General features: G+C 45.4%; 1 protein-coding gene across 2 annotated transcripts in view; it reads right to left on the reverse strand.

Moving 5' to 3' along the window:
- The window catches only part of GRIA1 (glutamate ionotropic receptor AMPA type subunit 1), a 354,780-nt gene that overhangs the window by 82,379 nt on the left and 258,569 nt on the right, over nt 1–13,832 (reverse strand). For both annotated transcript variants that reach the window (XM_088838546.1, XM_055430430.2), the window contains exon 11: nt 12,920–13,290. In XM_088838546.1, coding sequence (XP_088694672.1) covers nt 12,920–13,290 — 371 coding nt within the window. The remainder of the gene's footprint in view (nt 1–12,919; nt 13,291–13,832) is intronic.

Raw genomic sequence — 13,832 nt, forward strand, 5'->3', positions numbered from 1 at the left:
CATATATATGTGTGTATATATATATACATGTACATACACATTATTTTTGTTATATTCTTTTCCATTATGGTGTATCATAGGATATTGAACATAGTTCTCTGTGCTATACAGTAGGACCTTGTTGTTCATCCATCTCTGTATCAAAGCTTACATCTGCTAATTCCAACTTCTCACTTCATCCCTTTCCCGATTGCTCCCCATGGCAACCACAAGTCTGTTCTCTATGTCCGTGATTCTGTTTCCTAGATAGATTCATTTGTATGATATTTTAGATTCCACGTGTAAGTGACATCATATGCTATTTTTCTTTCTCTTTTTAACTTACTCCACTTAGGATGATAATCTCTAGTTGCATTTTGTTGCTGCAAGTAGCACTATGTCATTCCTTTTTATGGTTGGGTAATATTCCATTATATGTATGTACCACATCTTCCTTATTTAATGGCCTCTTTTTTTGAAGAGGAAAGAGACTTGGCAGTTAAGTTACTGGCTCAAGTCTTACTAGGTAGTAACTGGTGAACTAAGATCATGGCTCAGTGTAAAGTGTCTGTGTGCAAAGCAGGAGACGTGTGTTCCATCCCCGGGTTGAGAAGATTCCCCTGGAGAAGGAAATTGCAACCCAGTCTAGTATTCTTTCGTGGTAAATCCCATGGACAGAGAAGCCTGAGGGGCTGCAGTACATGGGGTCACAAAAGAGTTGGACATGACTTAACGATTAAACAACAACAACAAAGATCAAAACCCAGGTCTGAGTAATTAACAGGATACTTGGTCTCGAAATACAGTCCTCTTCTCTGCTTTGCTTGGTTTCTCCTGCCACAAACCATATCTTAGCTGAGGTTCCTTCTAGAAGTCCACCTTTATCCCTTGGGGCCAGTCCAAGTCCCTCTTTTTCTTCAAAGCTAACCCAGACTATTTTGGGCCTCAATGATCTTTCTTTTCTATCTGTTGACTATAAATCCTGCACTTGGGAATTATTCAGATGAACATTTTGCTTTATTATCTATCGGTTTTCCTTATGTATCTTGATTTTTGCAGAGTCTGAAGTCTGTACTCTGGTTTCTTCCTTTTTTACACAAGCCATAATGCCTACCACTGTGCCTAAGGCAAAGTTTATATCCTAATGGTCTTCAGCTAAAACATTTGATCGATTAATCCTCACTTGAATCTGTTGGAATACATACCTACAGTAACCAGAAATAAAGCAAGATAAACTCCCTCTTCATTCTCTCTCCCCATTCTCAGAATGGGTACCTCGACAGGGAACAGGGCATGAAAGGGGAGATGGATACCAGCTGAGTACCCAGCCAGACTTGCACAGGAGGGAAGGCATCTTTCTGCCTGACAGCCCCTTCTGTCTGCTGCTCGGAGATAAATTACCTGGCAGCAGCAGTGGCAGGGACATCTTGAGAGCCAAGATCCTCTGATTCAGAAATCAGACCCTCGCTGACATGGTTTCGTCCACAGACCAAGACTTAACACCAATTAGTAAAGGTGCTCCATGGGGAGTAGGGAGTTACTTTGTGCAGCAACTGAAGAACTAGCCCAACACTGCCCGCTTTAGACTGTTTCTTGGGTGACACTCTAATGGCTATACAACAGCTTATCAGGCCCCCAAAGTCATGGTATTGAATGCGTCATTAAATCTTGTGAGCTCTGAACCCTTGGCTAATGAATCCCTAGGGATGAGCGTGATTGACAGGTCCCCCGGCTCAACACATGCCCGCTTCAGTGCTTCTGCTTGCAGTGATTCCCCCACCAGAGACTTCCGTCTTCATTTCTCTCTGCTTTTGTGGAAAATCTTAACTCATTTGCAAGGCACAGTCCAGCGCTTCCCAGAGGTCTCTTTGTACTACAACCCACGCTAGTATTTCATTTCTCAGAAGAAAATCTAGCTTGAGCTCTACATACCACAGAGTTTAGTCCTCAGAGACACATTCCCCTAGCTCCCTGTGTTCCAAAGAGGCAGCAGGATACAGTGAAAAGAGCCTACAATTTGGGACCAGTGGGACCAGAACCCGTTGTTCCCCTGCTATGCAATCCTGAAGATCCTTGCAGAGTAGCACAGGCATCCTTGTTCATCCACCCTAACAGCTGCATTGTCTGCCCCTGGATGATGAACCACCACTGTCTTCAGCTGATGGGCAGCAGGCTACTTCCAGCTTTTTAAAACAACAGTGAGAGGAGATTGATTCAAGATGGCAGATCAGAAGGGTGTGTGCTCACCTTCTGTGAAAGCACCAAAATTGCAACCAGCTGCTGAGCAGCCATCGACAGGAGGACACTGGAACCCACCAGAGCAGTGAAAACCCTTATCCATGCCTCTTGCCACATGTGCTCAACCGTTTCTAGAGGATAATGTGTTGACTCCAGATGGACCATAATTTTAAGGCCATTTGTAATCCTTTTTGCCTTGTCCCTCCTCCATTCAAGTCTAAAATACTACAGGGAAAAACATGCCCTCTCCAGCTTTTGGCTCTGACTGTGGGATCCACCCTATGCCCACAGTCACCTCCCAGCTGAAACCAAGAGACTGGCTCCTCCAAAGTGGCACCAGTTTCATCTTTGCTCTTGTCTGTTTCACTGTCTCCCTCACCAGCTGGCTGGGCTGCACAAACTCTGGGTGGGGCAGAGTGCACTCCCAGGGGGTCCCATCTTCTTCCCCAGGAGATGGCTTTTAAGGAAAAAGATACTGTAAGGAATATTAATGGAAAAACTCAAAGCCAGAAACGTCTATATATATATTTTAAAGCTAGAGAACCCTACAGAAGAAAAAGGATGTTTTTTAGTTCCATGAAATCTGACAATCCATAGGAAGCCCTGAGGGACTGTCAAAAGATATCTGATCTTGGAAGACAATGGTGTCTCAAAAATAAATCATGAGTCTTTGAATCCAATAGACACAGGTTATAATCCCAGCTCTGCTGGAAAACCATGAATAAGGGAGTTAATTGTTGTCTGCCTCAGTTTTCTCATCTATAAAATGGGGTTGATATCCCTGAACAGAGGTTGTCATGATAATTAGACGTAATATCACATGACACTTAAGAGAGTGCCTATACATAGTAGACAGGGAACTTTGTTTTCTGGATTGGTCTATTTCGCTTCCTTTTCTCCAGTTCTTCCTGCTTTTCCTCACATCTATTGAGATCCCAGGACTGACTTTCCCCACATTACACAGGTAGTTAATGACCACCAGAAATTCTCTCTTGGGTTGCTTTCTCTCCATTAAGTGAAAAATGTGACATGGTCCTTAGAAGGCTACTTGTGAAAGCACATATAGTCATTCAACAAGCACGTGTTGAGTATTAAGAATGCCTAATGCCTATTAAGAACCTATCAGGTTCTGGATGAGTGGCAAGGATAGGTTTTCCGGTTTGTTTTTTGATAAGGAACAGAATTGAGCAACAGTAGCTCAGGATTGAAGGTAGACAATGCCCTCAGAGAGGTTCAGATGACAATATAACGACAACTATGTCAACGGCAGGAGAAGGCAATGGCAAGCCTCTCCAGTACTCTTGCCTGGAGAATCCCATGGATGGAGGAGTCTGGTGGGCTGCAGTCCATGGGGTTGCTGGGAGTCGGACACGACTGAGCGACTTCACTTTCACTTTTCACTTTCACACATTGGAGAAGGAAATGACAACCCACTCCGGTGTTCTTGCCTGGAGAATCCCAGGGACGGGGCAGCCTGGTGGGCTTCCGACTATGGGGTCACACAGAGTCGGACACGACTGAAGTGACTTAGCAGCAGCAGCAGCAGCATGTCAACGGCATTTACTGCGTTCATCGCCTGTGTGCAAAGGAAGAGCTTTCCACACATGATGTCATTTAATACTCAGAGAGTACCCTTAAAGTCTGTGTTCTTACTATCTCCACCTTCCAGAAGAAGGAACCAAGGCACAGAGAAGTTACTTTACTACGCTGACATGGCCAGTAAGTGGCAGAGCTAGCATTCAGCTGGAGGTATGCCAATCCCAGAGATCAAGCTCTGTTCCTGCAATGCATAGCTTCCCGGGAGAACTGGGGTTAGGAGGGGAGCAATGGGTGTCACTATTTGCAAAAGAGAGGGTCATTGAGCAAGCAGGATGAGAGAAGCTGCTCCAAATAGAGGGAATAGCAAGACTATAAAGGGAGCTTGGGGTTGAGGGAACAGATTGACGCATAGCCTGGCTTGGCTAGAGCCTTGTCTGGACCTGGGAATCAAAGGGACACCAGTCTTAGACGGGGGCTGGAGACATGCCAGGCACCATCCTTCTCCCATTTTTAAGAGGGGAAAGTGAGAGAGAGAGAGAAAGGGGAAGTGAATCACTCAGTGGGCTAGTAGACTGAGCTTTTTTCTGAGATCTTTTATCACCTCCTCCAATCCTGTGGGCCCACCTCCTGTGACACAGCTGCTCCTGATTCCCCGCTTGGGAAGGGCTCCATTCTGCCCCCAGCAGCTACTGTGTCTCCTCATTTTAAGGTCCTCTTTCTTAAGCCACCAGATTCACACGGTGACTGTCATCATGTGGGTCTCTCGTTTCTGTGTTAGTGGAACGCGCTATTTTCTGCTAGCAACCTTGGGCTTCATTCACCTATGATCTTGCTTGAACACAACTTGGGTAGAAGCATTTATTTGCCACAGGTGGATAGTGGTCCTTAAATCATACTCAAACCATCGGGATCCCCACAGGACTCTAAGCATACATTCTCCATCAGTTCAATTAATGATGCTTTCATTGTTCTCTTTTTACAACTCAGGACTTCTTTCCAGGTGAACGATTGGGTTTCTGGATCTCAGGTGCTGTATTTCCAGAGGGGAGTTAAAAAGAAACAGGGGTTCTCTCCAGGAAAATGTAGATCTCAGGAAGAGGTAGGCAAGTCTTTCTGCATATAGAGCTGTGAGGACTTTGTTTTAATGCAATTCCATTCACAGCCTGGATTTTCCAACGTACGTGAAAAGAAAGAAAACACAGCAATCAGATTTTTATCCTTGGAACCAAAATTGAGGGCTGAGAGAGAGAACTCCTTTTAAAAAATCTACGAATATGATATTCTGAGTGTGTCTAAATGCATTAAAGGTACAGTGGTGTTTTATACTCCCCATCATTCTTCCAGGGGTACCCAACTGCTGGCCCCTAAGCTGAATCCAGGTGAACTTTGGCTTCATCTGCAGAGCTCTCCTGGAAGTGACTGTCCAGGGCTGAGTGGGAGCGGTCCCCTTTTAGCTGATGCAGGCATGCCCAGGTCAACACAGCCCCCGGCTGACCCCTGTTTTTGTGTTAATGAAAGCGTTAGTCAGTCAGTCATGTCCGACTCTTGGCGACCCTGTGAACTGTAGCCCACCAGGCTCCTTCATCCATGGGATTCTCCAGGCAAGAATACTGGAGTAGGTTCCCATTTCCTCCTCCAGGGGATCTTCCAGACCCAGGGATCTAACCTGGATCTCCTGCACTGCACCCAGACTCTTTACTGTCTGAGCCACCAGGGAAGCTTACGCTAATTATCTCTGAGTCCCTTCCCCCTCCCTGTAAGCCAGAATCTTCATCTATGGAATTGGGATGGGGGTGTTGATTACATCATTTTTTTTTTTAACTGCCGACCTCCTCTCACTGAAAGGTAAGCTCTAGGAGGATGGGGGTTTTGTCTGCTTTGTTTGGTGATGTCTCTTGTAGCAACCTGAACCGTGTCTGAATGTAACAGGTGCTAAAGAAACATTTCCGGAGAGAAATTGTCCTAAACGTCCTTTTCAGCTCGGGAAACACTTTCTGAGTGTTTTCCTATTGTGATTTTGGAGGAAAATAAAAACAAAACAAAACACCTTTCTCCTTCAATTAAACTGTTCAAAACCTGGACATTCACGACAATCTAGAGATTTGACTTCCCCATTGCTGATGGCCAGAACTGCTGGCTGAGGGGCAGAATTTGGTGCTTTTCATTGCATGTCCAGCGAAGCTTTTACCCTCCTGTCACTGCCATCATTTGAACACTTGTATGTGGCTTGTGCAGGCTCTGAAAGTTCTACTCCTGTGCTTCTCCACGGTCTGCAAAACTGCTCATTATCAGAGCCTGGTTCTGGGTCTCGCCACTGGGTAGCAGAGGGTTAAAGTTGAAAAGGTGAGGAGCTGGAGTCCCCAGTGATGGGGGATCACTGTCTCTGCACAGATCACCCTGTCACAGCTGCAGCTCCTGTTACCCAGGGAGATGTACTCTGGTGTATCCTATAGGAGCTCCTCCCAGGAGCCTGGCCTGTGGAGGGAGAGGGTCCCTGCAAGGCCTCTGCCTTCAGTGGCCATGCCCAGGGTCTCACTCCCTTGGTGAGGAGTGTGACCCTGCAGGGCAGGCAGACTCAGCGTTTGTGGCAGTTGACTGGCATGATTTCTGGCTGAACCATGGACCTCACTTCTTACACTTCCAAATTGACTTAACTGAACAACATCCTAGCTCAATGGCTTTCCAATTTTAATGCCCACCTGCCCTGGGGGAAGGGGAGGGCTTGTGAAATGTGTATTCCTCTCTCTAGATGCAGAATTTCCAGTTCCTCAGACTTAGGATGGGGTCTGGAAATCTGTATTTTGACAGGCATCCCAGGTGATTGTGATGCAGGAGTCCTAGCAGAAACCCTCATACCTAGTCCTAAGAGCATCAAACACACATTTCTTGCATCGTCGCTGTGCATCATCCTTCCTTACAGCACCGAGTCTGTGTCCTAACTGTGGTTTTTGTTTTCTAAAGACTGGACTAGGATTGTGTGTGTGCTCAGTCCTGTCTGACTCTCTGCAATCCCGTGGACTGTAGCCCGCCAGGCTCCTCTGTCCTTGGAATTCTGCAGGCAAGAGAACTGGAATGGGTTGCCATTTCCTACTCCAGGGGATCTTCCCGATCTAGGGATTGAACCCACATCTCCTACATTGACAGGCAGATTCTTTACCACTAGCACCGCCTGGGAAGATGAAATATTTTATAAATTCAGGCTGCTTCCATCAACTTCCCTGAATATTTACCCCTGTTTTGCCCCTGCAACACTTCAGTGACACCAGTATTGGCCAGAGGAAGGGGTTTGCATGACTGTCTCTGGGAGGGAAGTGGGGAGAACAAGAGGTGGAAGGGGGAGATTCCTCATCACCCCTCTGTGCACTGTAGCCCTGGTTGCTGTGGATTTATGTGTGAATGCTAAAGTCAGGCTGTCATTGGTTATCAGTTTAGGCTCTGTTCATTGGCTACTGTGTTCCCATGGTGAATCAGTCTCTGGGCCCTCAGCAAGCACATTAACTGGGGTTGGGGCAAAGCAGAGTGGTGGTACAGGGTTCCTGGAGATCTCCAAAGTGCTACCACTCCCCTGCTTTGGAATTCTTCTTGCAGAGAGTAATTATCTTCCCTAGGTGGAGACAATTATCATACATTCTGTCACATTCTAAGATCAGGAGTAAGAGTTCTGAAAGCTGGAATCATCATTTCCCATTTTCCTCTCTTCCCCTAGGACCTTCCACACCCTTCTCCTTTTTCTTACTAGGGTCATCTGATCCCAGGAAACTGGAAGCCAATGGGGAGGGCCGTGGGAATAAAGAGTTGAAAGGTTCACTCTTAGTCCATTTGCAGGTGGTGGAGCCTGGGATGACACTGCAGGGTGGGCAGCAACAGGCTGGAGGCATTGCCTTGGGGACCTTAGAGAAAATCCGTTCCGCCTTTGGGGCCTCAGTTTACTCCTCTGTAAATGCGGTAGATGAATTAGATCCTTCTCTTGATCAGAGCCAGACCTAAAGGTCTCTGGAATGTGGTGCCATGTTTTCCAAATGCCCCCTTCCTCTTGGAGGCACCACTGACTCTGCCTCTCCTCCCCTTCAGATATCCAGTCTATCAGCCAGTGCTGTCATTTCTAGTTTCAAAGTAGACCACTAATCTATCTCCATGACCATCATAATTTCCATCACTGTAATTGCCCCTAGACAGCTGTGAGAGCCTACTGCTCAGTCCCTCTGCTTCCACTCTTGACTATTTTCTGCTTTAATTCATTTTCCTCATAGCTCCCCAGAGTAGCATTATAGCATGTAAATCAATCCTTCTCTTACTTAAAACTCCCCAGGGCCTTCCTATGTGTTTAGAGTAAAACTTTAAATCTATGCTATGGCCCCGAGTCTCTGTGAGATCTTGCCTCTGCCTGCTTCTCTAATAATACAGCTCTGTGTCAGCCTAGCTCCTCCTTACCTCTCTGCGCCTCGGAGAAGCTATCTCAGAACACCCTAAGTAAGTCCCCTTTAATTCCACTTCCTCTATTATCTGTTGCTGCAGCAGTTTCATTTTATTCATAGTGCATCACAGTTTATACATTCACAATTGTTTAACATGTGTTACCTCACTGTACTTGCCAGCTCCCTGAAGCAAAGACTCCCATACCCTCAAACACCATCATCAGCTTATCTTTATATCCTCAGCACCCTGTGCTGTACTTTACAGGCAATTAGTAATATTTGTGGAATAAATAAATGACACTGGACACAAATAGGGGGAAAAGCTACAGAAATGAAAGTTGTGGGAACTGAAGATAAATTTTGCCTGGGGTGATTTTTGTCCTTTCTTTTGTATATCCCTTCTCAAAATGTTCTTATCTATGAAAAAAGAAATCTAAAATATCTATTAAAAATAGGTATTTTGGGCATAATACATAGGCCTGCAAATGCAATTCATGATGGCATTTCTATCTTACCATCAACCAAATTAAAAAAAAATTATTTCTTGTGATCACAGCTCAACTGGGTTTTCACTTTCAATGTTAAAATAGGCTACACAAAGACAATTTCTCATATATAAATATTTTAAAGGGAGGAGGGCAGAATCTTGAAAGCCAATCTGTAGCATTTCCTGGTATACATCACTGAAGGTGCTAATGACAGATTATTTTGTCTATTTGTGGAGCTGGTGTAGAAAACTTCAGCTCGAGGGCATGGCGGCCCACTCCAGTATTCTTGCCTAGAGAATCTGCATGGACAGAGGAGCCTGGTGGGCTACAGTCCAGGTCACAAAGAGTCGGACGTGACTGAGTGACTCAGTACAGCACAGCGCAGGCTCCGTGGCCCATGCTGTGGGCTCACTCATCAACGTCCATTCTCACCCTTTCCATTTTAGAGGCTAAAAAACCGTATTCTTGCCTTTCCTGCCTTCAGTGCTACTAGAAGTGATCACGGGCCACTGTTCTGACTAATGAGATGGATAGAAGGAGACGTCTGCTTGGGGTGGGAAGTATATTCTTCAGCTTTTGTTTTCCTGACCCAGAGAGGCAGAGCTGGCTGCAGTACTTCCTCCCCGTCTTCCTGCTTGAACCTGGACACGGCATCTGGGAGCTGCCACCTTGTATACACGAGTAAACGCCAGGGCAGTCACAAAAGGGCAGACCCTCATTTCACTACACCATGAGCTGCTGTCTGCCTCCACTTTCCTTCTCATCTAAGAAAGATAACTTTCAATCTGGTCACATTACTCTGGTCAGATGATTGAGCTACTTACAGACAACTAACTGTATTTGGCCACATTTCATTGGGTTTTTTTATGTTGTTGTTGTTAGTATACATTAATATAAATATTGAATAAATTAAGAAAAAAAAACAAAGCTACTTATGTATGTATGCAGATATATGCAATTTAGGTGGAATTTAGTCTCCCAAATTCTAAATTCTGAGAATTTATGATACACTGTTAATAAATAGCAAGAAAAATTAATTGAAGCTGATTTGAAAGGATGTTTGAATATAAAAAACCCCTTAAAAATGTAATACCTCCTTCTGTAACCCCAGGGTGTCTAGTGCTATGTATGTCAGAAGCTCTTAAAGCTCCATGGACTTTTGATGTTGTTTACATCAAATATATAAACAACAATAACAAAAGCTTCTAGTTGTCTGCTTGGCCCTGGCTTTCATCACTGTCTTAGCATCCCTGTGTTTTTGTCTGGTCCTATTGACAAGTATGTGCCTTTTCCCTTTAGCATATATTCCCATCAAATGTTGTGATGCATATTCTGACTCTTAGAGGGGTTTCTATAGGCCCCGATGTGCTGGAGTTGGCCAAGCTAGGCCTGGTTAGCACGAGTCCATCTCACGTGGACAAAACTCCTTACTCTGGCAGGTTGACTCCTCTCTCTGCCTGTCAGACCCTCAAAACCAAAATGACAAATCCTTTTGCCCAGTGCCTGTGAGGGGTGTCTCAGGAATCCAGGAGTCAATCACTGTGCCGCTTTGTCTGTGGGTTTGCCCAGGAGAGAGAGGTCCATTGGCTTTTCATTGTGAGTCATGGCACCCTTCTTACAGTACAGAAAGTTGATGAAAGAGCTGAAGCAGCTTCTCATTTGTTGTGTTTCGTATATGTTGTCTAATGTGTTACGAGTTCTGTGTGTATTGGTCTTTATTTGCTGTCGGGTCATAGTGTGGCACCTGGGATCTTTGTTGCATTGTGCTGGAACTTTTATTGTGGTACGTGGACTCTTTAGCTGTGGCACATGAGCTCAGTAGTCGGGGCGCCTTAGTTATTCCCTGCCATGTGGGCTCTTAGTTCCCTGACCAGGGATGGAACCCACGTCCCCTGCATTGCAGGACAGATTCTTAACCACTAGACCACCAGAGAAGTCCCTGTATCAATCACTTTTAAACCTCACAACAATACTAGATGTTATTTGCTGTTTTACCAGGGAAAATACAGAATCACAGAGTGGAGTTATTTTATTAAAAGTGAGACAGAAGGAGGCTGGGTACTTTCCTGTTTAATCTCATCTTCACCTCAAGGTCAGTTTCTAAGATAGCCTCATAGAACCCTCAGGAGTCCTGGAAATACAGTCTGAAAACCCTCTTCTAGCCAGAAGTCACAAACTCACATACTTTCTCAGGGGCCAGCGGAGTCACAGAGGAGTGAAGCGGATCACTGGGGGCTGCGGTCCATGGGGATGTCATGGACCAGCTCAAGAGGACAGCTGTCACTCAGTTTTGGAGCATTATTGGCAGACTGTGCAAATTATAGAAGCATGCCTGGTAGCAGATTCAGTTTGTGGGTCACTAACTTGAGACTTCAGGAGGAATGGTGGGGAGTGTGAAAATACAGCCTGAGGTCAGACCACACGGGTGCCTTTAGGAGGTAAGATGCCCAGCCAAGAAGGGAATACAGGAGAGAAAACTAGCCCATGGGTCTTCTCAGACACCTGCATGTTTGGATGGCCCGTGACACTGAATCATTGCTTCCCACAGTTTATCTACTGGCCTGAGTTATTTTTAAGCAAGCCCTTCCCCTGCTGGGTTCTCTCTGCTCTTTATGTGTCTGCCAGCACTGGCCAGGCAGCCAGTCTCACACCTCTTCTCCCACACAACGCCCCCCTCCCCCGACTGTCTTCTTATTTAGAGAAAAACAAGATTATAATGGTGAGTGATGAGATGATCTAAATTATACAGCAGGTGAAATGAGTCCTGTGGGAAGCTCCTTAGGAAGACTTTATTCCATTGCCACTTAGGAATATTGGTCCTTGCTGACACTCAAATGTGAGCCAGACAGGTGGCACCGATGCCTCCAGCACATGTCTGTGAGGCCTTTGTATTTATGCAGTTATGCCCCCAGAAAGTGAGAGTGTGTGCAAATCTATTCCTGCAGCCAAGTGGCTAAGCCATGTCTCCCCGCATGCTTTAGAAGCTTGGTAATCGATAAGGGACTGCCTGATTAAAGAGCTCATAGATTTTAAGCAACTGTAAAAGGAAATACAATCAGTGCTTATTTATCAGGTAAATTGGAGGGGATTTGTGACATGAACATTCCAGAATATAGCCGAAAGAACATTACACAGACGGAAAGGGGGATCAGTAAATATGGGAACTGATTTAGATGAGAGTGAAGTGAAAGTGAAAGTTGCTCAGTCATATCCAGCTCTTTGCGACCCCACAGACTGTACAGTCCATGGAATTCTCCAGGCCAGAATACTGGAGTGGGTACCTTTCCCTTCTCCAGGGTGGTGGTCAGATTTCTTTTTACCCTTCTCCTTTACCTTTTCCCTCCCTCCCTCTCTCTCCTCTCTTCTCTCTCTTCCTTCCCTCCTCCTTTCCTTCCTTCCTCTCTCCCTTCCAAAAACCTTTTTCAAAAGAAATTGTATTCACAAGTCCAATATGTAAAACAGACGAAAATGGAGCTACTCATGTCCAAAGTGAGGGCTGAAACCTCACTGATTTGGCCACCCCAGTATTCTCAATATGATATCTGAGGCATTTCCAAGAAACTTCATTCCCCAGCCACAAGAAACAAATTTATATCACCATTGGGACTAGACAGTTTCCAAGATCTTACTCAGAACCGAGAAAAGAAGAACCATTTTCTCTTAAAGATGAAGACACCAAGGTCTGCAATAGTCAAGTGACTTGTCCAGAGCCACACAGAAAGCGCTAGAACCAGAGCAAGAACCCAGGCATAATTCAGTGCTCCTGCCACTCAGAAATAGTTTGGGATGGTGGTCTGAATCTTGACTCACCTAACCTCCAGCTGTGTAACCTTGGAAAGATATTCAGCATTTCCGTGGTTCCTCATTTGTAAAAGGAGGTATCACAAGTGTCCCACCTAATGCTTCTGTGAGGATTCAGTGAAATAAGGCGTGAAGAGGACTCAAAACCTTGCTTAGCATGTGTGGTAGGTGCTCAAAAACGTTAGTGGTACAATACCGCCCCCCTCCAACCCTTCTCTGTACTATAACTACAGAACACTGGAGTCACAATTATGTCTGTTAATCTTGACAGAACACGTCACCCAGACAGCAGACAGAGCCAGTCAAGGCGTGTCCAGATCCTCCATAGCATGCAACGGACAGTTAACAGAAAAGCGTAGTTGAGGACTAAATACAATAAAGTCTGGAAAAAATTGCCATCGCTAACTCCCCATGTATATATAAGGCATTGAGTAAAGGCGACGAGAAGAGCTGACTGACCTGGGGGAGATGTCACATCCTTGCTGCATGAAGGCTCCCAGGGAGAACCACAAGCTGTTGAATATCCCAAACTCATTGGACTGATCGCTGGTGGTCTGGTCTCGCCCTTCCTCAAACTCTTCGCTGTGCCATTCATAGGGGCTGAAACGGCTGACCAGGAAAAGGACGACGCTCACTCCAATGTAGGCAAACACAATGCACATCCAGATCTCATAAGCCAAAGGATCCAGGAAGGAAAAGACCCCCGGCTTGGACTTCTGCGGCTTTTTTATCATGATGGAGATCCCCAGACTCATAAACGGCTTGGAAAAATCGATCACCTCTTCCCGGACCAAGGTGATAGTTAAAGGGGCAACGGCCACATCTGCTCTCTGCAAAAAATATAGTGGAGAGAAGAAAACATGCAGTTTAGTTCATCAGCTCTCTGTTCCCTCATTTTCCTCTTCACTCTGAATATTCTTTTGTATCTTAAAGGATGTGAGAGAAAGAACCTCAGAAATCCAACTCCTACTCTCTGTAAAATATTTATGATAAATGGTTGGTCAGCTCAATATCTCACAGGAGAGATTATCCTGTTCTTTGACAGTTCTAATTGTTAGGGGTGACTTCCTCACCTTATGGAAGGAAGGGGGCTGTTGTAATGTCTCTTTTTTCCTACCCAGCAATCATGCCTTCTTCCCCTGAAAGAACTACTCCTGCTCCACTGTCTGTCCTCTGGTTCAAGTGGGGCTGATAACCCTTATTATATGGTGAAGCACGTCCCCTAGATCTGGCCATTAGTGTACTCCAGTCCCCTGGCCACAGTGGTTCATTCAAGGATGGCACAAGACCCAAGTCTCTTTAATGAGCATGAGCCCTGAAAGTCAGAGTGAGAGATGATCCATGATGAAATAACTTGGGTGACCCTTAATTC

Source organism: Moschus berezovskii, chromosome 8, assembly GCF_049115385.1.
Source record: "Moschus berezovskii isolate FMDL1 chromosome 8, NW_MosBer_1.0, whole genome shotgun sequence".
NCBI lineage: Eukaryota > Metazoa > Chordata > Mammalia > Artiodactyla > Moschidae > Moschus > Moschus berezovskii.